The sequence below is a fragment of the Leuresthes tenuis genome, unplaced genomic scaffold (assembly GCF_036924035.1).
Source record: "Leuresthes tenuis unplaced genomic scaffold, fLeuTen1.0.hap1 SCAF_14, whole genome shotgun sequence".
NCBI classification, from domain to species: Eukaryota; Metazoa; Chordata; class Actinopteri; order Atheriniformes; family Atherinopsidae; genus Leuresthes; species Leuresthes tenuis.
The window spans coordinates 8270743-8296570 of record NW_027325368.1 but is presented as its reverse complement, the minus strand read 5'-3'; the positions used below and the strand labels follow the sequence as shown (position 1 = coordinate 8296570).

Here is a 25828-nt window from a genome sequence, read left to right as displayed (position 1 = left end):
TGAATACTTCCAGACCACCAAAAAAAAAAAAAAGAGGAACTGTGTTGTGGTCAGTAAATTGTCAGACTGTCGGAACTTGTCACGAACACCACACATAAACCAGCTTTACGTTCCTGTATTCTCCTGCTGTGTGTTGTTCTCAGGACTCTGAGGGTGTGGAGATAATGCTGGGAGTTTGTGCAAGTGGCCTTCTTATCTACAGAGACCGGTTGAGGATCAACAGATTTGCCTGGCCAAAAATCCTGAAGATCTCTTACAAGAGGAACAACTTTTACATCAAAATCCGACCCGGCGAGGTAAGCGCGTTACTCTGCAGACTGAGAGAAGTTTTTATGACTGAAACGATCACGAGAGGTGAAGGTTGTGTTCATTTGTTTTCCATATTCTTTGTTCTATCTTTGAATGTTTAAGGTCTTTTATCATTCTTGATTCACGGCTGTTTTTTCCTTGAACTGAAATAAAGGGCTTTTATAATAGAGGAAAAAAGTGATGGCACTAAAACACGAGAAGATGAAGGGAAGATCTGCAAAGCAAAGACGAGCCTTCTGCTAATGTTGTCAAAGAGATTACTGTAAAGCTGCTGTAGTTCACAATGTAGCATTGTTTGGCTGTCATCTTGCATAATCTGGGCATTCTGTATCAATGTTGAATTTGAATTTAGAGAAAATTAAATGATTCGTGTTGAGCTCTGAGGCTAAAACGATGCCTATGAGGATTGCTTCTAGTGACGCGTCTGTTTTATATAAAACTTAAGAATAAATTGAGTGACTCTGATCGCAGCATTTTGTCCATCTCGCAGTTTGAGCAGTTTGAAAGCACAATTGGTTTCAAACTTCCAAACCATCGTGCTGCCAAACGGCTCTGGAAGGTCTGCGTGGAGCACCACACCTTCTTCAGGTAAGCAGTATAAGATGATCTTTACTTCTCATTTTGACTGGAAATAGCTCATCACACCGTAGTATGTAAGTTTTGATCCTAGAAAAATATCAGTCAAAATGGCTTTCGTGCCCCAGATAGCATTAAGATATAAGACGCACGGCTGTGTTGCTCATAACCACGGTACATGAGCTGTAACAGAGGCACTGTTGAGGCTGTTAATGGTTTGAACGTTGTGCAGATTTGCTGCTTTAAGCAAAAAAATTGATCTCGTGGGCCGTTTGGAGTAGTGAGCCCAGTCTGAGGGCTCCCTGGAGAAGATTCAAATGAGCAGGAGTTTTAACGCCTTTCAGCGCCCCGCTCAGTGTTTGTTTTTTCATTCCTGGTTTGATTAATGTGCGTGTTTGCAACTTCTTACAGGCTCGTGTCTCCTGAGGCACCCCCAAAGAAGTTCCTGAGCCTCGGCTCTAAGTTTCGCTACAGCGGCCGAACGCAGGCACAGACCCGCAGGGCCAGCTCCCAGATCATCAGGCCGGCTCCGCTCTTCGAACGCTCCTCCAGCAAACGCTACAACATGTCCCGCAGCTTGGATGGAGGTGAGGAGCAGGCGCTGGTCTAGTGCCACCTTTTTTTTCCAGGCTGTTGGGAACATGGGGTTGTTTTCAAGCCATTTTGGATCCCTTGTGCAAACTTTTCATATTATGCTAAATGTCTAAATATGTGCACAGCTATTTGTCAGAACAAATTAGTCTTTTGTTCATCCTACATTCATGTTCAGGAAATCTGTGTTTGCTCCTAAAAGCTGGCAAAGCTTAAAGCAGGCCAGCGTCAGTACCTCAGTGGGTATCATAACAAGCACAAGCAGAAATAAATCAAAGCTTTTATGCAGCTGCTCACATTTTTCCCCGAAATCTAGACCAGATGTTCAGCATGCATAAACTGTCGCGTCTGTCTTTGTCCTCCGGCGTTTCAGCTCCTGTTATGGAGAACCATGAGACTCCGATAAAGGACAGCACCGCTGATGGGGCGGCCAAAGTCATTGCCAAGGGAGACATCATCACCACGGTAACAACAGAGAAGAAGGCAGAGGAAGAGAACGCGGAGCAGGAGGATGTTCAGAAAGGCGCCAGTGAGACGCCAGAACCAACTGCCACGACGCCGCTCAGACCAGACACGAAGGTAAACTGCTGTGACGGGTTCGCTGCAGCCAGAGCTGCTTTTAGAATAACCTCACGGAGGCTTGATATGTTTTTGGTTTTGGTCCAGAGAGTTGTCAGCGCAGAGTCGGATGAAGGTGCTACGATTTCCTTTTTGAGCCTTTTTATTTATTTATTTATTTTTATATAATTATTTTTCTTTCTTTCTTGTATACTTTTTAAATGGCTGATGTGAAATTCCCAGTTGCTTTCAGCTTAACTCACTGCTGTAGATGAGGCCGGAGTGCTTCTCATCTTGTGTGCGCTTTACTAATTAGCTTTTTTTTTCTTGTCCTTCCTTTGACCCCACACCGAACCCGTGTGTGCTCATGCGTATTCACGCCCTTCCCCTTCGTTTCTCTCCATTTACACACGTCATCTCTTCGTTGATATTTCCCCCCCATCAGCGCTCCCCTCATTCATACACAACCGACCCCCTCCACTCTGAGCTCTCACTCCCCTCATCTCCCGTTTCATCAACCAAAGTGAGGCGGAGGCGCAGGGGGAGCGCTCGCAAGCGGGCATCGTCAGTCAGTCCGGCCAAGAGCAGCACCGGGTGCCGCCGCCGGCAGGCCCACGCAGACCGTAAAGCTGCCCTGCTGGTGGAGCAGGCGCTGCTGCTCTCAGCCCGCAAGCAGAGGCTGGAGCAGGGCAAACGCCGCGGCGGCACGCTCTTCTCCTTCTCCCTGCATCTGCCCGACCTGTCCGCCATCCTGGATGAGGATGGCTACATCACCTTCCCCGATCTTTCAGAGATGCGCTTCCTCCCCGAATGCGCACAGAATTTCCTCCCCATTAAGTCACCGTCACTCATCCCCTGCTTTCTCTTCATCTTCTTTTTCCTGCTCTCCACCTCCTTCTCCGTCCCCTATGCTCTCACGCTCTCCTTTCCACTGGCGCTGTGCCTCTGCTACCTGGAGCCCAAGGCAGCCTCCCTGACCGCCTCCATAGCCCAGGGCTACCATGACCATGACAGTTCAGAGGAAGAGGAGGTGTGTGTGCGTACGCCTGTATGTTAACCCGCCTCTGGCGTAGAACGGCGGTCCATTATACCAGTTAACACCTTATCCTGTCCTGTAACTGTTTCACCAGTTCAGAGCCGACCTGGAGACTGTGTGTCCCAGTGTCTGTCAGTCTCCTACTTTCAGAACCTCATCTCTGCCCGGTCACGCTCTCATCCTGTAGAACGCATCCTCATCAGCACCACCCGTACACAGAGATGAACCTGCAAGTCTCATTTCATATTGGATTGGCGACTTCATCCTAACGAGAGGGTTAGACACAAATAGTCAGCACCAGTGGGATCTTTTTAGTCATATGGGCGACCAATTTGATTTCTTTGCAGCATTACTGATAATTTACCATCAAGTACGACTGACTAGAATATTTATTAGAGATTTTGAGGATTTAAAAAAAAAAAACTATCTTCATTTAGTCACAAATCCTTCACCAAAAACATGGCTTTGTGCCTAACCCATCTCAGTGTTATCATCCACGGTACCAGTCAATCATGTCCACACTTCTGTCTGGTGCTGTACTCTCAGGGCTTTTCTGCCAAGAAAGCAATCAGCATCAGCCGCTTGCAGACACATGTATTCACACGCATCCATGCACTCAGTGTCTCTGCGTTGTCGTCTGACTCGAGAAATGCTGAACAAATTAACATCCACCGAGCAGGGATTTTAATGTTAGAAGACCTGCACATAGTGCCAAGATGCGATATTTTTGCTTCCAGCTTTAGCCTTTGGAACAAAGCATGTAGTGTAACACACTGCGATGCAGAGAGACTGTGACAGCTGAATGAATCCAGATCATTCCCAGTGTTGACATGCATGGAGAGGAGGGGGAGGTGCCTGAAAGTCAGGTTACTGTTCGGCCACAAAATCCTCGCATCTACTTTTAAGTATGAGGTTTGTACTGCAAATAATGCAAGTACCTCGAATGAAGTTCACTCTGTATGCATATAACAGCGGCAGCTTTTCCAAATCCAGCACAAATTTGATGATGGCGTTTTTAAAAGTGACCGACTGATGGTTTCAACTTCCTCTGAGTCTGTTTTGCTTGCTTATTTTTCATTTGCTTTTTATCTTTTTGTTCCCTTCAAGATGTTATCTGTCGTGTTGTCTGATAATGTGTAGCCTACAGTTCCAGCAATCAGAGCATTTTCCATTTCGTTTCCATTTGTGGTAGAGAAGAATCTCTGTTGACGATAAATGCATTTTTGAATATTCACAAGTTGGGTCCTTCTTGTTTTTCTTGCTTGCATCTCGGAACGGTTTGGTTTGGTCTGCAAATGTAGACTGACAGCGAACAAACTGACTTTGCCTTTGATGGAGAGATGACTGCCACAGAGGTTTGTACGTTGGGGAAAGATGTATTCTATTTCAGGCTCAAAGAAGTGCAGAAGGAAAAGTCTCAGTAATGCTCACTGAAATGTTATGAAGAATCTGTGCACTTGAAATCCTGCATGACTTGCATGCAATTGACCTTTTTCTTTACATTTGGTTCATGTGTTGAGTGTCTTTTTTATTTGACTATAAATACACTTCCTCATTTTTGCAATAACATCCTTTTCAATATGTATTTTTTTTTCACTGGTTTCCAAACTGCTGTGATCTGAGCCACACCCTTTATTTGTCACACTAATGCTGACGCATAATGTAGTCTGAAATGAAAACAGTGTTTTTACTCATATTTCACACTCTGATGCTCTTAAGTAAAACCATTTTGTTGACTTTTGGACAACAACAAAGGGTTTTAGGAGCAATGGCTGCAGGCTGGAGGAAGAGAATAAAAACAAGACCATTAAGAGCAGCAGAGAGCAGCTAAAATGTACTCAACCTCTGGAAAAACAACAATACCAGCCATGAGCCTTTTTATCTAAACTCTTAAGAGCATGCAGTAATGTAGGTTTGTTAATCTTCTCTACAGCAGCAGCATTCAGTCACTGCTGTGGGTGGTAAGCCAGATAGCTTTGCATACTATTTGTTTTACTGTGTTTTAGAGCAGGTTAAAGTCCATATTACTTCTGCTTTTGGAATATTTAGTGGAAAGGCATCCACCCTCTACATTTTTTAAATCCATCACTTTACAGGCCTTCAGTTCCTAGTAACAGTTGCTAAGGCTGCTCAGCGGAGGGTGTTAGCAGACAGTTAGGTTCTGTGCTTTTCCCTTCTCATCTCTGCTTCTTGCTGCACACTTTCTGTTCCCCTGATTTATTTTTTTTCCACGTGTCTCTTCTCTTTAACAACTTGTCTAACTGTCTCTGTGCTCTCCTCTTTACTTGCCGTCAGTCGGAAGCAGATGAGGACTCTGAGACGCAGACTCAGGTACACTGGGCCCGCTTCATGGGCGTGCTCAGTGCATCGCACCACCCTCAGATGCACTGCTACCAAATCAGCCATCAGCCCCTTTGCTCTTTTCCTTCGCCTTTGCTTGCCTGCCGCCACCGCTGTTGACACACTTACGGTCACGGCACACATCAGGCTGATCATTCACTGAATTCACTTCACCTATCAAGTGTTGGGTTTTTTTCTTTATAAAGATAGTGATGTTTTGTCTTTTTACTTTGGGTGAGATGTTTTCCTCCCATCATTTCATGTCATTTACAGCCATACTGTTGAAGACAAAACTCCCATTTTCTCCCAAGAGTTGGAATTGATGATTGCACATTATAGCCCCTAATTACCCTTTTTAAAATTCCTCTCCCCTTTTTGTCTCTGCAGTATAGTTTCATAAGACGAGTAAAAGGGGAAAACGTTTTTATCAGACATAGTAATCTGATGCTAGAGGTTGGTAAGCAAACGGTGCATGACTGAAAAAATGCATGCAGGTGCATTTTTGTTATGAAGAATCTTAACGGTTAATGAGACTGACAGGTGATGGTGCAAGATCCTTTTTTTTTTTTTTTTTTTTTGGATTTCGTTCTTGCTGTGGGGTTTTGAATACATGTTACAACAAATAAAACTGAGTTGGAAGTAAGTCTGTCAACTTCTAATGGGATGTGGGAGTGTTGTGCTTAACTAAACTAGTTAAACTAAATCTGCAAATCCGTGCATGACACCATTTATTTTCATTGACTTAAGCTGGTCTTAAATGTCCTTATCGCATTTAAGTACAAGCGTGGTCATCGGCTGTCATATGGTTGGACCCTTTGCTGTTATTTTGCTGTTTTTTTGCCAGTTGCTGCACAGGTAGCCTGCACAGCCTCTGAATGTTGAATGTAAAGAACAAAGAAGCAGATAATGCAACTGATTTAGGTCTGCGAAAGCGTACGTTTTGTTTCCAGACCTTCTAAGAGATGCATTCATGCTACTCAACATGTTTTTTGCTTTTTTTTTTTTTTAACTCATTGGATATGCAAGCTACCGTTGCAAACATAAAAGCATGGCCGTCGTTCCCTCCGCGCTGCTCCTGCCCTCATCTCCCTGTGTCACGGTTCATCCGGCCCCTATAGGACATGGAGCCGCCGCCGGAGGTGGTTAAACACCAGACAAACATCAGCGAACTGAAGCGCTCCTTCCTGGAAACTGGCGGCAGCAGCATGCCAGGTCAAACAGAGTGGGAGAAGAGACTTTCCTCGTCCCCTCTACGTTCACCCAGAGCGGATGAAGCACCAATGATAGTGCCGCTGGAACCGCAGGACGTAAGCTGCAGTCCACAGCAGACTGAGTGACGGCATGTGTGTGTGAAGCATGACACCAACAAGGAAGTGTTTACAAAAATAAAGGCAGCGGTCTCAGGATTCATAAGTCATTTAGATTATTTTCATGGCGTCTTGAGCAGTATACATTACATCCAAATCTGTCTCGTTCAGCACATTTTACAGTTGTTTCAGACTCGCTGAAGTTATTTCTTGTCAGTTTGCCAATAAGAAAACACTCAAATGTCCCATGAATGCAAATTTGACATTGGAAAGTAGAAAACTATCCTAGAAGCTTGAGCACCATTTGCTTTGGACGTTTCTCTCCGTTTTTCTCATCAGAGACCTACAAGCTCAACCAGGTTGGATGGGGAGTGTCATTTCACTGCCATCTTCAGGTTTCTTGACTGTATTTATATGGTAAAGCTCAGTGCCTTGTTTCTTTAACAGACACTGTTGGGAATTTTGACTAAGTACATCAATCGTCATCTCATGAGACGCGGTGGTTTTTGCCTCTCCTATGGTCTGAGAGCCATTTTAGTGCCATTTGGCAGATTCCCAATAGTATTAAATGTGCCTTTTTTTTTTCATGACTTGCTTCAGTCTGACCACTCCACAGGTGGAGTGGCACACCAATCATTGTATTTCTCTCCCTTCTGGACAGAAGATGTCTTGAACGAATCTACGGTGACCCTTGACTTGTTGGAATTGTGTTGGTGGTTCCCAGTTTCTTCCGGTTTTAAAAACAGTGGAGACTTTGGGGCTATTTGCACTCACTGTAACAAATTTACAAAACACATAGATTTCTGAAGGGGAGAAAAATCTGACCTTTTGAAACACCCGCCAAACTAAATCACTATCCTGACTAAATATGAGAGCCCCGGACCGGTCGGAAATCTTCGTGTTGACATCTCAAATGGCTTCAGTGCACATTAAAAGAGAAAATGGGTTCCTTGTTAGAGGCAGCTTATTCCGAATCGGTGCTCAAATGAAGTTCAATGCACGTTTATTCCTGTTGATTGCGTATTTTTCACTGATTATGATGTGAATTTGTCATTGTAATGGATGGGAAATATCAGCTATGTGATTGTAGTAAGTTTCATCTGTGTCCCCTTTACTTGTGATGTGTTTGAGAATCTGATGGACTAATGAGCAACACGAACAACATCCTCGGTGGAGGATGAAGAATGTTTTTCTTTTGGTGGAGCTTCAGGGTTCGGAACGCTCTGATTTTAGCATTTGGTTATTTCAGACATGTCACTTCTTGTCTGAATATATGCAACCTTTTTATTTCCTTGCAGACTAACGATGAGCAGCCAGCCGGAGGTCAGACAAAAGAGGAGGCGGGACATAAAGACACTGAGGTAAGCTGCTTCCTCTTAGTCATACCAGGAAATTTGTAGGTGTATTGTTGTTGTTTTGTTTCTTTTGGCCTCTTTTGTCTTTCCAGCTTCACAAGGATGTGGACATTGTTTGGCTCTTACTTTGCTGGTGCTGTATAACACAAGAGTTTCTGACATTTTTGTTGATTGATTTACTCATTTCTGACAAAGTGAAAGCCATTTTAAATGTAATCTTTGCCCTAGCGTCTTTAGATCAGCATCAGCTGTAGTCACTAGTTACTGATAATATTTCAGTTATTACTGTTTTGATTCATTGTTTGTTTAGAGATAAAATTCTCTTTTTGCACAGAAAAAAACAGGATTAAAAGCTAAGCTACATCCCAGCTGAAACTTGATGCACGTACTTGTCGAGCTCAGTCTGCGTGTGTGTTTGTGTTAATTCAATACGAGGAGCAACTCTGTAGAGCCTATTTCCAGCATGTATTGGTTGTGTGATGCCCTCTGTCCATTAACTTGAACGATCCTTCTCCAATAAGTCAAGTGTCTCCTCAGGCTGCTCCCCAGGTTGCAGGATATCTGGTGAAATACGTGGCAGACAGTATCATAACAGATGGGGCCACCTCCTCAGGGCCTCACGGGATTAGTATGTCAACCACTATGGATGACGACGTCTTCCTGGACGGGACCCTGAGGGAGGAGGTGGAAGAGAAAACCCCGGACTCCCAGGAAGAGGTGTCCGAGAGGTCGGTGGTAAAGATCAGCCCCGGAGCTGTGAGACAGGAAGTATCCCAGGCCATCAGTGACAAGAAGGGCACGCTCATTATCTTGAAGGAGGCGGAGGAAAAAGCAGACACTGAGGGCAAAGAGACAAGTGCTTTGGTAGAAAAAGAGGAGCTTGTTGTCCTGGGAGAGTTGGAAACTGACAAGAATGAAATACTGTCTGCATCTGAAGAGACAGAAACTCTAAAGGAAGACATTTCTGTTCTTGGACAAGGCCTCACTGCAGTAGCCAAGAGGTGGAGTCCAATTGTGGAGATAAAAACTGATGACATGACTCATATTAAAGGTATTGACTCTCCTAAGAAGGCAATGGCATCGTGGATTTCAGAGGACGTGAAGACGGAGGCTTCTGAGGTCATCAGTGTGTCTGTTAAGGAAGTAAAAGTGGTGGAGACTTCTGATGGGCTGCAGCAGAAGACAGAACTCTCCACCTTTGAAGTCCAGTCTGAGCCACCGAAACCCAGTCTGACTCAGATTACACTTTCTGAATCTTCAGCTGCATCCTTAGCAGGGGTACTGTATGAAAGCTAAAAGCAACAGTTCAGTTTTGGCTGCCTCCCTTCATATCTCCACCACCTGCTCCCATTGCCTCCCTTCCAGCAACAGCAGCAGCCAAACCAGTCTAACAACAGTGTTATCAAGCCCTGTGCATGGCTAACGGCCCCCTAACACCCAGAGTTTACTCTCACACTTCCAAAGCCTCCAGTTTCTGTTGCAATTCAGCCTGCTGCTTCTTACTCGACACAAACTGTTTTGGGTTTATTTTATTTATTTTTTGGTTTCCAGCTAAAACAGCTTTCCATACCCGAGCAGCTGACTCCCGCAGCCGATAAGGAAAGAAATGGGAGCCGTTTTGCTCAGCTACACCATTTCTTCCTTTCAGTTCCCTGAAAGCGGTGACTTCATAGCCTTTGGCCGGGTGCCACCGCCGCAGCTTTTGCCGCCTCATCCCCTAAAATCCCCTCACCCTCAGAGACGAGTCAGGGGGAAAAAAAGATTGTATGGATCTACCTCAAGAGATATTTTCTCTGTTCTGAAACAGCTTAGTTGAAATTGACTCTTTAGATTCTAAAGCTGGATATTCATTGTCCGGAGCATTTAATAAGCTACATTTCGGTATTCCATACAATCCTAACTTTTCAAACCTTTCCACCTTTTTTTTCTTTTTTCTTTTACTGTTCAGTATGACTTTTGACTCTTTTCTGTACCTTTCTCTCTGTTCTGGTGTCCATCCATTCAGTCTACCCTGGGATTGGTCTCCTCCTTTCAAAAGGTGACCACACCTCTCTGTTCCTTGTAAATTTTGTCGTCCACTATGTCGTTCTGTCAGGATTTAAGCAGTGAAAACCTGTCCAACATAACCGCTTTCTTTCTTTGTAGTGTTTGGATTTGTTTTATGAAGATGATGCAGCGACATTATCTAAAGCTGCAATTATCATTCACAGGCATCAGCTGATCAGGAGGAGAAGGCGGTGGTTGCCACGGAGACGGAAGCAGCACCGGTCAAGTCAACAGAGCCAACGGTGAATATCCAGACGGCAAAGGCTGCAGAGGCCGAGCTCACAGTGGCGGCAGATCCTGAAAGCAGGGAGCTAGACTGTGTGGCAGGGTCACAGTCAGAAATGAGTGGTTATAGTTCAGGAGATCCCCCTGCTTCTGTGGAGCGGGTAGAGAAGTGTGCATATGTGCAGCCTGTAGCAACAAGTTCTGGGTTAGAAGAGAGTGTTCTGCAAGAGTCTGCAGCGCTGAGCTCAGCAGCACGGAAGGAATCGGAGGAAGTAACGGGTGGTGATGGAATTATGGAGGGCAAGGTATTGTTGCTGAGAGATGAAACGGACAGCTTTAGATTCACTGTTGATCCTGTTCGTGTAAGAGTTTGTGAAAAGGAAGACAAAGGGGACGACGGGGAAGAGGAAAGTAATCTGGCGTGTATAGAGGAGGAATTGAAGGGTTCGAAACTTATTGGGGAGATAAAGCAGATGGATGTGCAGGTTAAGAGAGTCCAGTTCTTCGATGAAGTGAAGTTTTTTAAAGTAGATGTGCTCCCCACAGTGTTAGAAGTGGAGGAATGTTCTCCAGGGGCCCTCCAGCTTTCAGAGGATGAAGAGCCAAATACCTTTCCAAAGATTTCAGGCCGTTTGCCCTTTAGGAAAGAGAAATACTACCATGTTCAGGTGGAGAACTCTGAGGATGAAATGGAGATGCCAGAGGGTGAACCAACTGATTCAGAGACGGAACAAGATTATATTAAGGAAGAAGTTAATTTGCAAGAGAATGGCAAGTGTTTTAATGGAAAGGAGTCGGATGCGATGGAAGAAGAAATAGAAACTGAGGTCTTGAAAGAAGAGCAGAAACTTATCTCACACAAAGCAACTCAGCCTGAGCCCCTTACATCATCTACAGACACGTCTCAGTTGGAGGTAACCCTGCACCAGCTCCTGTGGCCCCTGCTCAGTCCCAGTAACCTTACCACCGCCTCCCCTCCTGGCGACTCCATCTGCCACCAGTAACCAGTTCCCAAACTCGACCAAAAGCATGGACATGTCTCAACCTCCTAATGTCACATTTTGATGCCGCACACAGAAGCTTTAATGAGACACGGTGCACACACTTGATCAAAACCTTGTGATTTACATTCCTCAGCACCCTCTCCTTGACTAGATTAGAGACTTTAATGCATGACTGCATGCTTGTTTAGACTTTTAAACCCTGCAGTATTGTACTGTATTTGGCATATTTTATTAGCATGTGGAGCTTATTTGTGTCAATTTGATTTCATGTACATCAGTGGGTGTTATTTCAAGAACAAAAGGGCACAGTTGAAAGTGAACACTGTCACAGTTGATTTTAGGCAGGACATCTTGCTGTGATAGAGTGCAGAGGGTTTTGGAAACACTGGTCTTCTTCTGCAGACACTCATCTGTACCTGTTCTGTCTTTTTGACCACTAGACTCCTGACAGCGTGGACGCGGCTGCCAAAGACCCGCCTGTGATCCACACGGAGACAAAAACTATCACCTACGAGGCTGCAGAGGTGCACAATAACACAGTCTGACTTTACAATGATTACCCTTGTTTATGTCCACCAGATGACTGCAAGACCAGTGTTCACTCTCCTTTTAGGAATTTTGTTGCTCTCCGTTTCTTCTTGAGGAAAATATCCAGTTTTTAGAAGCTAAATGCTCGGCTAGTTGCCAAATGCCTGCCGTTTGGTGCTGAGGCGGCATACAGTGGAGAAACGTTATCTGGAAAGCCAAAAGGAGCAGCTGTTGTCACAAAAAAATCTAAACTGTAAAGGTGGTGTCGGGCCTGAAAGGCGAGATCAGTGAAACTGGAATGAAACGGCAGAGTTGGTTGTTATTGACACTTTAAGGCTTTAATACTTCTTAAACTGACATTGGAATCAATCGTGTGCAAAATGTCAAATAGTTGCATAACATAAAAAAACATGATGCTGCACTGTATAGTGAGATTTTATATACATTTTACAGTAAACTCAAAGTATCCGACAGCAAAGTGTAAAAAGTAGAATCGATGGACTCTGTGAACCCATCAGATACACACATCATCAGGTGTCGTTGGGATTCTGTCACAGATTTGCTAATGTTCGAAGATATTTAAATGTTGTTTTTACCAGTTCCTCGACAATATAAACCATAAATAAATGTTTCTATTGTTAATATATTTTTTGAGTAGGAACTATCTTGTATAGAATTACAGATTTAGTAGTTTGTTTTTCCCATGATTCCCAGGGAGAGGACTCAAGCATCAGTAGTGGTGTGACATTAACATGCTAAAAGTAATACACATGACATAACACAGTAATACCACAGCACAGACGGCTCAAGACACTTGAAATGCACTCGTCACAAAAATGCCTAACTGCTCTGTTACATTTGGCAATAGCAACAATGTCTTTCACGGTGCCAAGAAAATGACTCGATTAGAGTCTGAAAGCATTCTCTCATCGTGATGATGAGCCTGCTGTACAGTCCTGTGCGTTAAACTCTCTTTGCAGCCAGCAGGGAGTCATAAATGAACGATGATGTGCTGCAAACGTGAGAATATGAGAACATGAGAATCTAGAGATCTATGTATTTAGCTCCTTATTCATCTGTCTTTTATTGATTGTTTTGATTTGCTTGTTAAAACTGATGCAGATAAAGAAATTTCCCTGGGAACTGAAGGTCATTTAAGTCTTTAGATGCGTGTTTATTACAGTGAGACATGTTGACTTCAGGCTCCGGGTATTTTTATTTAAGGTTTCATGTTTCTGGTTCTTACGGTTTGTTGCACTTTGAATGGGGCCAAACACAATGGGGCTTTCACTGCTTTGCTGATGAGAAGTAAACTGAGCTTAAGGGCTACAGCTGAATACAAGTAAAAATTAACTTTAAAAATGTGCTATAGTGACTTTATCCGAAGTACAAATCTGGGGTGTTTTTGCTTGATAGGTTGACACTAATGGTGACGCAGACCCCGGGGTGTTACTGAGTGCTCAGACCATCACCTCGGAAACCACCAGCACCACGACAACCACACACATCACAAAGGTCAGGGAGCATTTGTTGTCTCTGTAGCTCTTTAACATAGGAAGACTCAAACAGTTCCACAGCTGCTACTTTCCTGAGCGACTCTCTGCTTACTGGACAATTAAAACATGATTACATGGAATAAAAGTGGGGCCAAGACGTGTATATTTTTCTCACTTGTAGCCTGAGGAGAGCAGTAACAAACCTAATGAGGCTTTTTATGCAAATGTTTATCCACTCTCTGACCACCATGTTTGTGTCTTTATAGCCAGCTTGAGCACTAAAAGCTGGAAGGTGATGTTATCGTGTGGAATACTGAAGACTTTTAGTCTGAAAATCTCATTCAAAATGGCCTCAAAGGAAGAAAAAGCTGCTTTTCTTTCTGGCTGTTTTGTATTTCAAATTTATTCCAAAATATTGGCAAATCACAGAGTGGAAACCCCAAACTTACAGGGATGCCCCCTGAACATTTGTCTTTGAACTGAAGGTAGAGGATAGTTTAACATGAAACAGAAAACTGTCTGCGTTTCCTGTTGGTCAGATGGTGAAAGGAGGGATATCAGAGACGAGAATCGAGAAGAGGATCGTCATCACAGGAGACGCAGACATTGACCATGATGAGGTTTTCACGTCGTTCCTTTATTCTCTGCTATCCTTAATATTCTTTTGACATAATAAACAATTTTTTTTTTTTTAAAGTACTGAACAGTGACCAGCAGAGCCATAAGATACACTTTGCACGCAGCCACATATTGACATTTTAATTACATTATTAACTCCTAATGCAGCCTAACAATACTGAAACTATGACAGATGTGACTGAAAGGTGACTTCCCTGTTGGCAAACTGACTTACAATCCCAACATCCCCGCTCCCTCCCCGCCCTTCTCCGTTCTCTGTCTCCCCCTGGTGTTCCCTCCTGGCGCTGCACTCCTGTATATAGGCTCTGGCTCAGGCCATAAAGGAGGCTAAAGAACAGCATCCTGACATGTCAGTGACCAAAGTAGTGGTTCATAAAGAGACAGAGATCACACCTGAGGAGGGGGAGGACTGACCCAGGTAAGACAACGAGACCCCAGTCTGCCCTGTCCGGTTTAGTCTGGGCTCTCGCATGCAGCTTTCCCATCAGCACTTCCTCTAACTGGTCCAGATAACCCTGCTTCTGTAGCACTTGCAGCTTGTGCATTATGATGTTGTCATTCTCCAGCTCTGCTCCGGGAAAAATTACTGCTGGTGCCTGTTTACACACAGACCGGATGTTATAGTCTCAGCTGGTAATGACAAAGCTTTAGAACCTTTACTGTAATGCTGCTGACACTCCCATGCAATCTCTTTTCATTTGGCTGCAACATTGCCCCCTGCTGGCAAGCAACTTAATCTCTTTACTAAAGCAGCTACAGTGTTGACACAATGAACCACAGACAGTTTGGCTTCTCAAATCTAAATTGCAATCTTTGATATTTTATTTTCTCCAAATAATCTAAAAAATAAAAAAAGGAGTATGAAACATCAGCAACAATGCCGTCATGTTGCACAGTATTCTGTCAATGCATTTCCATACATTGTTGTGTTCACATTGTGAGGGCCCACAAAGGGTGATGAGAGATTAAATACCGGCTGAACTGGCTTCTGCTTCTCAGATATCTCGGCCTGTGAACTGCAAACCTACCCATACATACTGAAATCTGATCTTTTGTGTACACAGACTGTTTTCAGCTCATACGCTAGCTGATGAACCAGCTTCCAAAGAAGCTGACTGATATTTTAATTATTTCATTAAGGCTGTTTTTCCTGAAACTCCTGCTACCGCTGAGCATGCGTTAGGCTTTTTCATCCGAATTTCAGATTGAAAAACTGTAACCATTATCTGCAGCAAGGCTTTCAGGAAAAGCCAGTCATCTAAAGTCGGTAGTTGTATATGTTTGTGTGGCACGTAAGCACGAAGAGTCCACTCTTCACAGAAATCTAAGCCTGAGACGGGAGTTCATCCCTGAGGTGTTTAAACCGTGTTTCCAGGACACCTGTGTTTACAACAATTTAATCTTCCTCTTAGTTGTTTTTTCCTTTTGTGTGGAAGAAAATAGGTCAGCGGCTGTCGTTGTAGGGCCTCCACGAATGCAGCCGTTTGTGTTTCAACTTGTCCACTGTCGGTGTTTTGAGGGTTTTGTTCGGTGAGGACCTGCGTGAAGGAACTTGTCATTTAATTGTCTCCTAAGCATTTTCTACATGTGGAAGCCGATCACTGTCTTGTTTCCTCTGATTTACCTTTTGGGTCTGAAACGTGTTTCATTTGTGTCGGACTGTTACGATTCCAAGGCGCAGGGCTTGGGATGAGCCAGCATGCATGTGTATGCCTGCGTGACTCACCACATGGGAATGCTTGGCTTTGTCTCTGCAGCCTTGCCCTCAGTCATTTGTGTGTGTGCGTGCAGTTTAATGTCTACGTCTGACTGTCTGTCTGAAAAGCACTAACCCTTTACTACATGTTTTCTCCGTGTGTGTTTCTTTTCTGCTCGTCAGTTTTCCATTTCAGATGCACATTATGGGCCAGAATATGAAAAATGTAGCAGCAAAAGTGCAACAGTTACTCATTTTAACAATGCACTCAGCAAAGTGCAAGTTTCTAAAAAGTAGAACATGTTTCTCAAGTCATGCTTTATTCACCAAAAGTTTTTTAAAAAATCATCACAGAGGGGTCCCTGAGATGGTTTCCTGTTTCTTTATTTGCAGTAAAGCAGTCATGTGACCAACAAAACTCTTCAAATCCTATTACTGCCTTATCATTCTTTTCTTAGAAATATCACTGTTTGAAATATGAAGAGCATATCCTGCGATCAACTTTTTAGATTATTTCTAGATTCTGTGAAGATAAATCCGCTCCTTCACTCAATATTTATGGGGATCCTTAAAGATGAACAACTGGAGCACCAACATCTAAGACCAAAATGAGCAACCACACCTATAAATACCACCCAACAAGATGTTGAAGCATCTGCGGGGAGCTTTCTCCGTACACAACATGGGTGGAAACAAGCTGTCAAAAGTTCAATATATCAGAGACAAAGAGACGCTTCGTTGTTGGAAACCACTGCAATCCCTCCTCCTTTACTCTTGCTGCTATGTCTGCAGTTTCTGTCTGTGGTTTGTCTGAAAGGCGAGTAGAGAAGTGTTGGAGTGTGAAATATGTTCCCGCAGCCACGTCTCAGTGAAATCTATTATACTGCATTCCTGAGACTCCTGCTCTGTCCTCTTCAACATTCCAGGCCTGTTCGTTTTATTTGCTAGTGAGCTCACATTCTCCATGATGATCAGTTGAAGAAATGGTTTAAACTTTTGCTGCCGTCCTGCATCCATTATTTGTCTGGATTTGGGGCCTCACTTTGGGTATTACTTGGAGTTTGGAAAGCTCAGTCATCTGCTCTCACATTGAAACAACCGTGTTGTTGGCACCGTAAACCCTCGTGAACACTGGACCTGTTGTCCAACCATAGATTCAGGAGGAGCAGTGTGCTTGTTTACCGGGTAGTAGAGCAGTGGACCAGATGTTTACCCTCGCAGAGCTGCTGACGGGTCATGGGATTTTGACCCCCCTGTCTTCGTGTGTTTTGTGGACTTGAAGAACAACCCTGTTGTACGGGTACCGGAGTCGCTGTTGCTGGCTTTTAGGTCCCTATAAAACCAAAATGACATCTGGTGTCTGCAGCCTTGCCACAAGGTTGTTTATGTATTGGACTCCGCCATGGCTGCCCCTTGTCATCCTGTTTGTGGTGTTCATGGAGAGGAGTTTAAGTAGCTCATGATCTTGTTCACGAATAATGATTGGATGGAGCAAGAGATAGACCGATGGATTAGGGTTCTTCAGCAGTAATGGAGGTGTTGCTTTGGTTCATTATAGCGATAAGGGAGCTGAGCCGAAAGGGAAAGCCATCAATGTACAGGTCCGTCCCTCAACCCCACCCTACAGTATGGTCACTATATTTGGGTACTGACCAAAATAATGAGATGGAGGATACAAGTGGCTGGAATAAGTTTCCTGAGGTGGATGGCCGGGCTTAGCCTTAGAGATAATGTGTGAAGCTTAGAGTAGAGCAGCTGCTTATACGCATTGAAAGGAGTCGGCTAAGGTGGTGGTTAAGGCATCTCATTAGGATGCCTCCTGAAGTTTATTTTGGGCACATCCGGCTGGGAGGAGGCCCGAAAGCAGACCCAGAACATGCTTGAGGGATCATATGTCCTTTCTGGTCTGGGAACACCTCGGAAAACAAAACAAAAAAACCTTCCAAAAAATCTTTTTAATTCCATTTGAGCTCTTTGAAATAACTGAACTGCCATCTTTTTTTATGGTTGACCAACTGGCATTTGAAGCATACTCAGAACAAGTGCACAACAACCTGCTAAAACCTGTTAATAAGCTCTGTACAAAATGTTCCCATGCCGTTGGTTATGCACCAGGGAGAAGAAAAGCCAGGTCCAAGTCATCCAGCAGCGAGTAGCTTTTAGAACATTCAACCAGTGGTTATCATGACTGAGATACTTCCTGCTTATTTCACTCAGTAGGGAAGCTTCTTGGGCAAAAAAGACTATTAGCCCCAGCCTTTTAGTGTCTCTGTTGACAGGTTCTCTGGAAGGTCACGTCCAGCTGAACACTGTAACCTGAGGTCACTCACTCACTCCACCTCTTTATAAATGCAGCAGTTTTAAAAGGAGCAGCTTGCATCCACCAACTCTCCTGTATCTTTAAATAGTTTTTATTAGTGTTACATTTAAATTTAAATGACCTTAACACTTCCATATGTTAACTTAATTTCCACTTTATCTAATGTTTTACATTCTAACAATAGTTGCATCAAGTTTAACCCTCTTTAGAAATTCCTGTCATTAAATGCCCCTTTTCCAAATTTTTCCGCTCTCTCTGAGAAAGACGTGACTGAATAAAGCATGATGGTACTAGACAGCCTTTGGATAACTTTTCATCAAGATTGATTAGAAAAAGGAGTCTACATGGACAGCAGGATCCTAAATGTGCTGTATAAGAATTAATTTGGAACTGTGTGATGCCCAACGAGCCCATGTGTGTCTATGTTGTGTGTATGTGTTTTTTATCATTTAGTGGTCTGTCTGTGCCTCCGTTTATGTGGTTAAAACTGCTGCAACCTTTCATCAGGCTCATTCTCAGTGTTTGGCAGGCTGCACGGAGGCAGTAAAGCCTCTGAGGTGATTAAACATGCAGGATGTATTCACTTTTGACTCCTCTGCTCTTCCAGGAATAACTCTGAGGGCCACTTTCTGTTCAAACTCCCTGATCCCAACATCTACAACTCCACTTACTACATCTGGACTCTCAGACGACTCCAAAAGCTCCTCCAAATACTGCAGCTCGCTGCCCGTCGCAAACATCACCTGCAAAGCATATAAATGCATTCTGCATGAGAAGGACGCAATGTTGCATTTTCAAACTAATGGCAAGATCATACTGAAAACTGATTCTCCAAATGGTTTCCAAATCTGTCTGCACGCCGAATCCCTGTGTGCAGCAAGCAAACCGTCTGCTTTCACTGCCTTATGACTTTGATGCATTTTTATGATTATTGAGGATAATTATTGTAGCAATGTTTATTTATGAACTAAAGCCATCACTCCAGAAACTTCAAATCGCTGTAGGCTGTACATGTTAGAGAGCGTACACTATTTAACCTCGCTGTAGAAGTGCCAACCTCATTTGCAAAAGCAAAAACATTACTTCACTCCCTTAAGACAACAGTGATTTATTTTAATTTTTTTATGCCACTACAGCTCAGCACTGTACATATCAAAGCTTTCCAAGGAAAAGAGCAAATTGGCTTTCACGGTTGATTTATGTCATGTCTACTTGAATTGCATTTTCCTTTTCTTTTGTAATTTCAGCTTCTTTTTTTTTTTATCATTATTACCGTTTCTCATCAATTGCTTTACACCATCGCACCTGGACTGTTCTGGTAAAAGCCAAGGAATCAAAGAAAAAAAGGTTTTTATGTGCCCCTGCAGGCTTTGAGTGTTTTCCAGGTTAGAAGTCCGGCTGCTGCACAACTTCCAGTTTTGTGTGATGAATGAGGAGTTCAGATGGCTGAGCTCAGCCCAAAATAAATGCAAGGCCAAGAGAGATCTGTCCCTGCCCCAAGCATCCTGAACATGTCCGCTTTTCTGTTCAAATGCATCTGAATAGTGTTCATGTACAGCCATGTTCTCCACAGAAAAGTGAAATAAAAGTGACAAAATGCATTTACTCTTTAATTTGCCCTTTTCCTCTGAAATAATAAAATGACCACAGTACCAAAGCTTGAGTCTACAGTGGACCCGTTTGTTGATTTCTGCTTTTAATTGCTAAGATTTGCTCATTTCCATATACATGAGGTCAGATGATGTGTAGTACAGCTAATTTAGTACATTCACTATAAATTTTGTTAATGTCTTTGTTTTCCTCTAATCCAATTGATTAAATCCTACAGTTTCAGATGCAGGATTGTCTGTCTCTCAACATGATAAACAGGCTTTAGGCTAATGGAAAAGCCTTAAGACTTTATTTTTAATCGGTTGAACAGAATCTCATTTTATAAGTTGAAAAAAAACTTAATAATGAGAGGCAAAAGGGTAAAAAAACCCGCGGTGTTTGGATTATTCATTACATCAAACGCCCTGAACGCTTAATTGCCCGGTTAATAGGAGAACCCACAGGCTAATTAACAGGCTTTTTTTTTCTCAGCCAATGGTAATTATACCGAAGACGCGAAGCTCCGCCCCTTGAGAACGTGTTTGCGTGCCGAAGATTTTCAAAAAGAAAGAGGAAACTCTTATAGTCGGCGTGGAGCTGTGCGATAATTTAAAAAAAAAATGTAATAGTACAATGTAGTTATTAATCAATTACAATAACTGTATGTGCAGCGACGAGGCTGAAATTTACAGAAGTAGTCCCTGATCAGGACTGCCACCAATTTGGTGAAATAATCAGTTAAACTACCAGAAATATATGATATTGTATCTAACATAAATATACCACATAAGGTTTTTTTATTTGCTAAATGACACTAATGGGTGCCTTGTTTTTTGTTAGTCACACATATTTAAAGAATATTCATAATATGGGGGTATTTTTTAGGGGTTCATAACTTTGTGTTTGTCTTTACAGTCACTTCTTAAGGCAAAGGAAACTCAAATGTGTAGTCTGACTTACACATAAAGCAGCTCTTTGAGTTTGAAACGTCTAAAATATTCAAACCAATGTCTTGAATGATATTATCATACGCACACAAAACACAAAGCTTTATAACACTGCTGTGGAAGATAGAAAATCTGTTGTTCTTTGCCAAACACACCCAGAATTAGTCATTTAAGGTTTAGATTTAGGACTGATTTCATTTTCTTAATTTATTTATGGTATTCTACTGAAGAGGCGTATAAACAACAACAACAATGAGACCAAAATAACCGATTGTAACGTTGTTACAATCCCAAACCAGAGAATTGGTCTGACTTTCCGGCGCAGAGTGGCTCATCTGCTCATGCATAGACGATCTGGGTGGAGTACTCTCTCCGGTGCTGTAGGTGGCAGCAGAACAATGCTGCATTTCCTGTGAAGCCCCACAGTCACAACAAGAGGAGGAAGAGGAAAAACGACAGCTCTGGATCGGGATCGTCGTCGACTACCTTGCGTGACAACACGGGGATCGCGTTCAGGCTTTGGGTATTTCTACTTTTATCTTGTCTTCGTGCTCTCGGGTTGGCGCGGAAAACAGCGCCGCGCGTTTCGGCCGCTTGCTCGCCGCCGCTCCCGCCGCTGTTTGTGAACTGACTTTCAAGCAGCACAAACATGCCAATGGAGGCTTGGTGACCAAAATGGCTGGGCGCAGTGAAATGTGAAATATTCTCGCTGAGGTTCTCCTCTTTGCATGCAGAGCGACTGTCACGCAAGCGCTGCACCGAAAACGCGTCTCTTGCGCAAAGAAAAGAGCGTCTGTTTGTTGCTGTTTGTGTTTGTGTTTTTTTTTCTTCCCGAGCTCCGCTGCGGCTCGTTTCGCTCTCGGGCCTGTCGTATTTTTTTTCCCGAAGGGTTTCTGCATGATTGATTCAGCCACTTTTCTCCACTCTTTGGCTTACTGGTGATCGTTTACAAACAGATGAGCTTTTGACTGCGTGTTCCTCTGATAATTCGTGGTGTCTTATCCTCTTACCTTGTGTATATTGTACAGGGCATGTAGATAGAGCTCCACCCCTCAGCTGTGCAGGACGCTTACGTGCATCTTTGCAAAGCAAAATATTTGACAGTCTGCTGCTTTTCCTCTGCAGGTTGCTCCTATTCGACCTGCAGCATGTCTGATCTACTGAGATATATCGACTATGACCATAAAGCCACCTTTCTGAAGATGCTAAACCAGCAGAGGATGGAAGGTGAGCACTGTGATGTGGTGGTGGTGGTGGAGAACATCGAGTTCAGGGCTCACCGCTGTGTCCTGGCAGCCTGTAGCAACTACTTTAAGAAGCTGTTCAAGAAACAGAGCGACGAGGACAACTCCATCGTGGAGCTGGACTTCATCCGCTCTGATATCTTCGAAGAGGTGCTGAATTACATGTACACGGCCCGGCTGGCAGTGAGGAAGAAGGACATCAATATGATGATGTCATCGGGTCAGATCCTGGGGATCAACTTCCTGGATAACCTGTGCACTCAGAAACGCGAGCTAACCAACATGAAGACCCGGGAGAACCAGGCTCCGGGTGACCATGGGATGAGAGCGCAGGATGCCATCCTGAAGGAGCTGGCCATGGAGGAGGTGAGGAAGAACAGCTTCTACGACCAGGGGATGGACGGCATGGGGCCTGGTGGCTCACATGTGACTCAGCCGCACAACTACAACACCAACATGGGTAAAGACCCCCATAGCCACAGCTGGGGCTCCTCCACCTCCAGCGACATGAAGCTGGAGTACCTGCTGTATGGCCACCGTGACCACGGCTCCTGCCAGAGCACCGGAGCCAAGCCCATGGACCACAACGCCAAAAAGGAGCGTCTGCTCACGGCCAACCGTCCGTACGGCTGCGAGCACTGCCCCAAAGCCTTCACCACCGCCGCCCACCTCAAGGAGCACCTGAAGATCCACTCGGGCTTCAAGCCGCACCGCTGTGTGGTGTGCGGCAAGGCCTTCATCAGGGGCCCCGACCTGAAGAGGCACGAGAGGGTCCACAGCAACGAGAGGCCGTTCGCCTGCCAAATGTGCGAAAAGGCCTTCAAGCACAAGTCCCACCTGAAAGACCACGAACGGCAGCACCGGGGCGAGCGGCCCTTCAACTGCGGCTCCTGCGACAAGGCCTTCATCAAAGCGTCGGATCTGAAGCGCCACTGGAACACCATGCACAGCGGCAACCCCCGCAGACAGATGTCGCCCGTCGCCTCCCAGCACGGCCAGGGAGACGCCACCGACCAGAGAGACTGGAAAATGGAGACTGGGCCACACTCGCACAACTCGGGGGACTGTTGAGCCCACACACACACACACACACACACACACACCTCGGCATACTGACACCCATACATGCACACCTAAAACCCACGTATATACACACTGACACAACCACGACCCGGTGACGGGCTGCGTGGCCTCGAGTCACACGGACAGTGATCGGAGTGAGTAACGAGATCATAGCATGTTCATAAGACTGTGGGGCTGTATTATTATTATTATTCTAAAGAGTTATGTCAGAGCGATGTTTCCTTTCCACCTGTAAAGTCATGTAAATGTTTAGTTCACTCTACTATACGTATATTTTTCACAAAGCATCGTCGCTATCTAGACCGAGGGTTCTCATAACGTTATTCTCTTTTACTTTAATGAGATATGTAACATTTAAATGTTTGTTTAACCTTTACTGGATTTTATGGAGATAAAAGAGAGAAGCAGAGTCGGGGGAGGGGGATGGGGGGGGTACAGGGGAGGGATTTTTCTGCATAACATATGTTGCATTGAGTATATTCATGTGGATGTTTTAAATGGATGTGTTTAGTTGTATTGATTGATATTACACTGTAAGAGTAAGAGTCACCATTTCGCATTTGGCGCAGATGATACCAAAGTCTTGGGCCTCCGACGGATGGCCTCCAGAGGCTGTCCTGCCCAAGCAACCGGCCAACTAGATTTACTGTTATACAGTATAACTGTCATCCAGCTATCAACAGTTAATGATAGGTGTCTGTATATATACTGTAGCTTAGTTTGTTGCACAACTAGAGTACACAATAATGAATTATGCACATATAACATTGTCCTACTCCTCCACTTTGACAATAAACACCATTTGCTGTGTTTTATTGTTGTTGCAGAGTTTGGTTTTTTTGGTGGAACAGGGGCTGAGGGCGCTCTGTAGGATTCGTGGCATGCAGTCACCCGGTAATGGTAGCTGTGCCACAACAATGGCTTAAATGCAGCATCCACAGTTTTTAAGAGGATACCAGAGGGGCATTAAAAGGCTACTTTGTCTTTTAAAGTCGGTTAAATCAGTGTTTTCATGTCATTGACCCCCTCTCCTGCATCTTTTAGATGTTTCCCTGATTCAGCTGAATGGGCCGTTACCACTCCTCTGCCATGCCGGGTTGATAAAGCTGAAAATGTCAGAGATTCGTCTTAATTTCTCTTGTTTGGCACATCATCGTCTCTTCTGTCTTCTGACTCGTGACCCAGAAAGTGATCTTTGCACACGTCGGAGGTGAAGCTTGTCGTGATTAACGGTTCAGTCGGCGTCTACACTCACCTGTTTGAAAGCAGGTGGGAGAAACCGACACAGATGGCTGGTTTTTCCACATCTGACAGAGCCCGCTGACTGGTTTAATGACGTCACCTCATTGCAAGTCTGTCTTTTTGCTGCCGACACGTCGCGTCTGCCATGTGCAATTTTTGCAATGTTCAGATACATAGAATAGGAAAGATTAAGGCCTGTGATAGAATTTTGGCATTAAAATGACCACGTATGAATATTTTATCACAAATATTTGTATGACAGCCCTGGTTGAAGTATTTTCTAATGCTTTGAACGCTTCCTGGCAGCACAGGCCCCAGCACCGAGTTAAACAGGTAAAATCTCTGTGAAAAAAAGTGTCCGTGCATTATTTTCCCACTTTTAAACTCCAAAGTATACACGGGACGTGGACCCAGGTGAGCGATATCCAAAAAATGATAGTTGGACATTCTTCTAAGGATTAAATATGACTTGTATTTTAGCTCCACTTATTATATAGAATATTAAATTTGACCTGCTCTGAGGTCCACAGCGGCTCAGACTGGACCTGCAGGCTGTCAAAAGGGATCATAAGATCACGTACGGCGTTACATTTCTATGCAAATGTCCCACTAATTGAAAAATTGAAGCGTTTGGTCTGTATCATCACAGCAGAGAGCTACCCGACTCATCCGAGGACGCCTGGACCTGTCGCAGTGGGTAAAATCAATGATCGCTCAGTCCCATAAAGGTCTGATCGCTCAGTCCCATAAAGGTCTGATCACTATCTCCACCTTGAGGCCTAATCAATAAACCTTCACAGACATGATTCACGTCACATTGTTGGTGCATTGAGTGGCGCAAAGGCTCAAAAGGTCATCTCTCTTTACTTTGAAAATGCAGGATAAACTGATGAGTACTGTTGTCAGTTTGGAACAAAGGAGTCATATCTGATCAGATATCATCTTGGTACATTACCAGCTAAGCTTTTTGTTTATATCTACAGGTTTATTTCTTCTTCCGTTTATTTTCTCCTTTCATGCTTGATTATTTATTTTTCTGTCCCTCCCTGTTTGCCTGTTTAACGTCAAAATGATATGAACTGTGGGTAAAATCTGCAGAGCTGCAAACTTGGTGTGCATAAGTCTGCATCTAAAACAAACATGCGCATGTGGAGTCCTCGTGCACCTGATGATTTGACGGTGAGACCCCTCAGCAGGAAGTTGGCCCAGACTGCAGGAACCATCATTAATCCACCCGTGCTTTCTGCCAAGTTTAAGTGTGAGCTGTGGGAAAAGAAAAAAGGTTTGTGTGACAGTATCTAAAGGCGTGATAATTCCGTTTAAAAACTCACTGAAATTTACAGCCAGTTTAAACATTTTTTGTCATCTCGGGTGGACAAAACAAGCAGCTACTTCCCAATAAAAATAATCACTATAGTAACGTATCTTTGTTCATATCTAAACTTATTCTTTCGGGAAACGTAGCAGCTCCTAAACCTTTTGTTTGTTTGTAAGTTGGCTTTGTGCACGCGGCCGCATCTGCCGCCCAGCCCCCATCCTCAACCCTCCGGGTCCACGCGCCACACCTTCAGGTTTGCTCTGATTGTTGTTGCTCAGCTCTGCACTTTTACTCAAACATGAAACTGGGGGTCTCGTGAGAGGAAAACCACACTTTTTCTGCACATGACATGAAGCCGACCAACACACACCCAACATG

At 44.0% G+C, this 25828-nt stretch overlaps 2 protein-coding genes across 9 annotated transcripts in view; both read left to right on the top strand.

Moving 5' to 3' along the window:
* epb41l3b (erythrocyte membrane protein band 4.1-like 3b) overlaps positions 1-19683 on the top strand; it is a 42112-nt gene extending 22429 nt beyond the window's left edge. For 2 of the 8 annotated variants that reach the window (XM_072364478.1, XM_072364479.1), the window contains exons 9-26: positions 144-296; positions 800-897; positions 1297-1472; positions 1850-2055; positions 2480-3064; positions 4372-4425; positions 5366-5401; positions 5798-5863; positions 6529-6717; positions 8016-8078; positions 8610-9350; positions 10078-10110; positions 10283-10360; positions 11788-11871; positions 13292-13390; positions 13911-13991; positions 14313-14428; positions 18634-19683. In XM_072364478.1, coding sequence (XP_072220579.1) covers positions 144-296; positions 800-897; positions 1297-1472; positions 1850-2055; positions 2480-3064; positions 4372-4425; positions 5366-5401; positions 5798-5863; positions 6529-6717; positions 8016-8078; positions 8610-9350; positions 10078-10110; positions 10283-10360; positions 11788-11871; positions 13292-13390; positions 13911-13991; positions 14313-14423 — 2853 coding nt within the window. In that variant the 3' untranslated portion in view covers positions 14424-14428; positions 18634-19683. The remainder of the gene's footprint in view (positions 1-143; positions 297-799; positions 898-1296; positions 1473-1849; positions 2056-2479; positions 3065-4371; positions 4426-5365; positions 5402-5797; positions 5864-6528; positions 6718-8015; positions 8079-8609; positions 9351-10077; positions 10111-10282; positions 10361-11787; positions 11872-13291; positions 13391-13910; positions 13992-14312; positions 14429-18633) is intronic. The other 6 variants (XM_072364481.1, XM_072364480.1, XM_072364482.1 and 3 more) reach the window with 6 other exon arrangements.
* Positions 19684-20973: 1290 nt separating this feature from the next.
* LOC140268700 (zinc finger and BTB domain-containing protein 14-like) lies at positions 20974-23705 on the top strand. Its single transcript, XM_072363660.1, has 2 exons — positions 20974-21086; positions 21689-23705. Exon 2 carries the CDS (start codon positions 21712-21714, stop codon positions 22876-22878), a length of 1167 nt encoding a protein of 388 aa, XP_072219761.1. The 5' UTR covers positions 20974-21086; positions 21689-21711; the 3' UTR covers positions 22879-23705.
* The last annotated feature ends 2123 nt before the right edge of the window (positions 23706-25828 follow it).

Bases quoted from the DNA above. Each gene is read 5' to 3' on its own strand.
- LOC140268700 (XM_072363660.1), top strand. From the start codon at position 21,712: ATGTCTGATCTACTGAGATATATCGACTATGACCATAAAGCCACCTTT.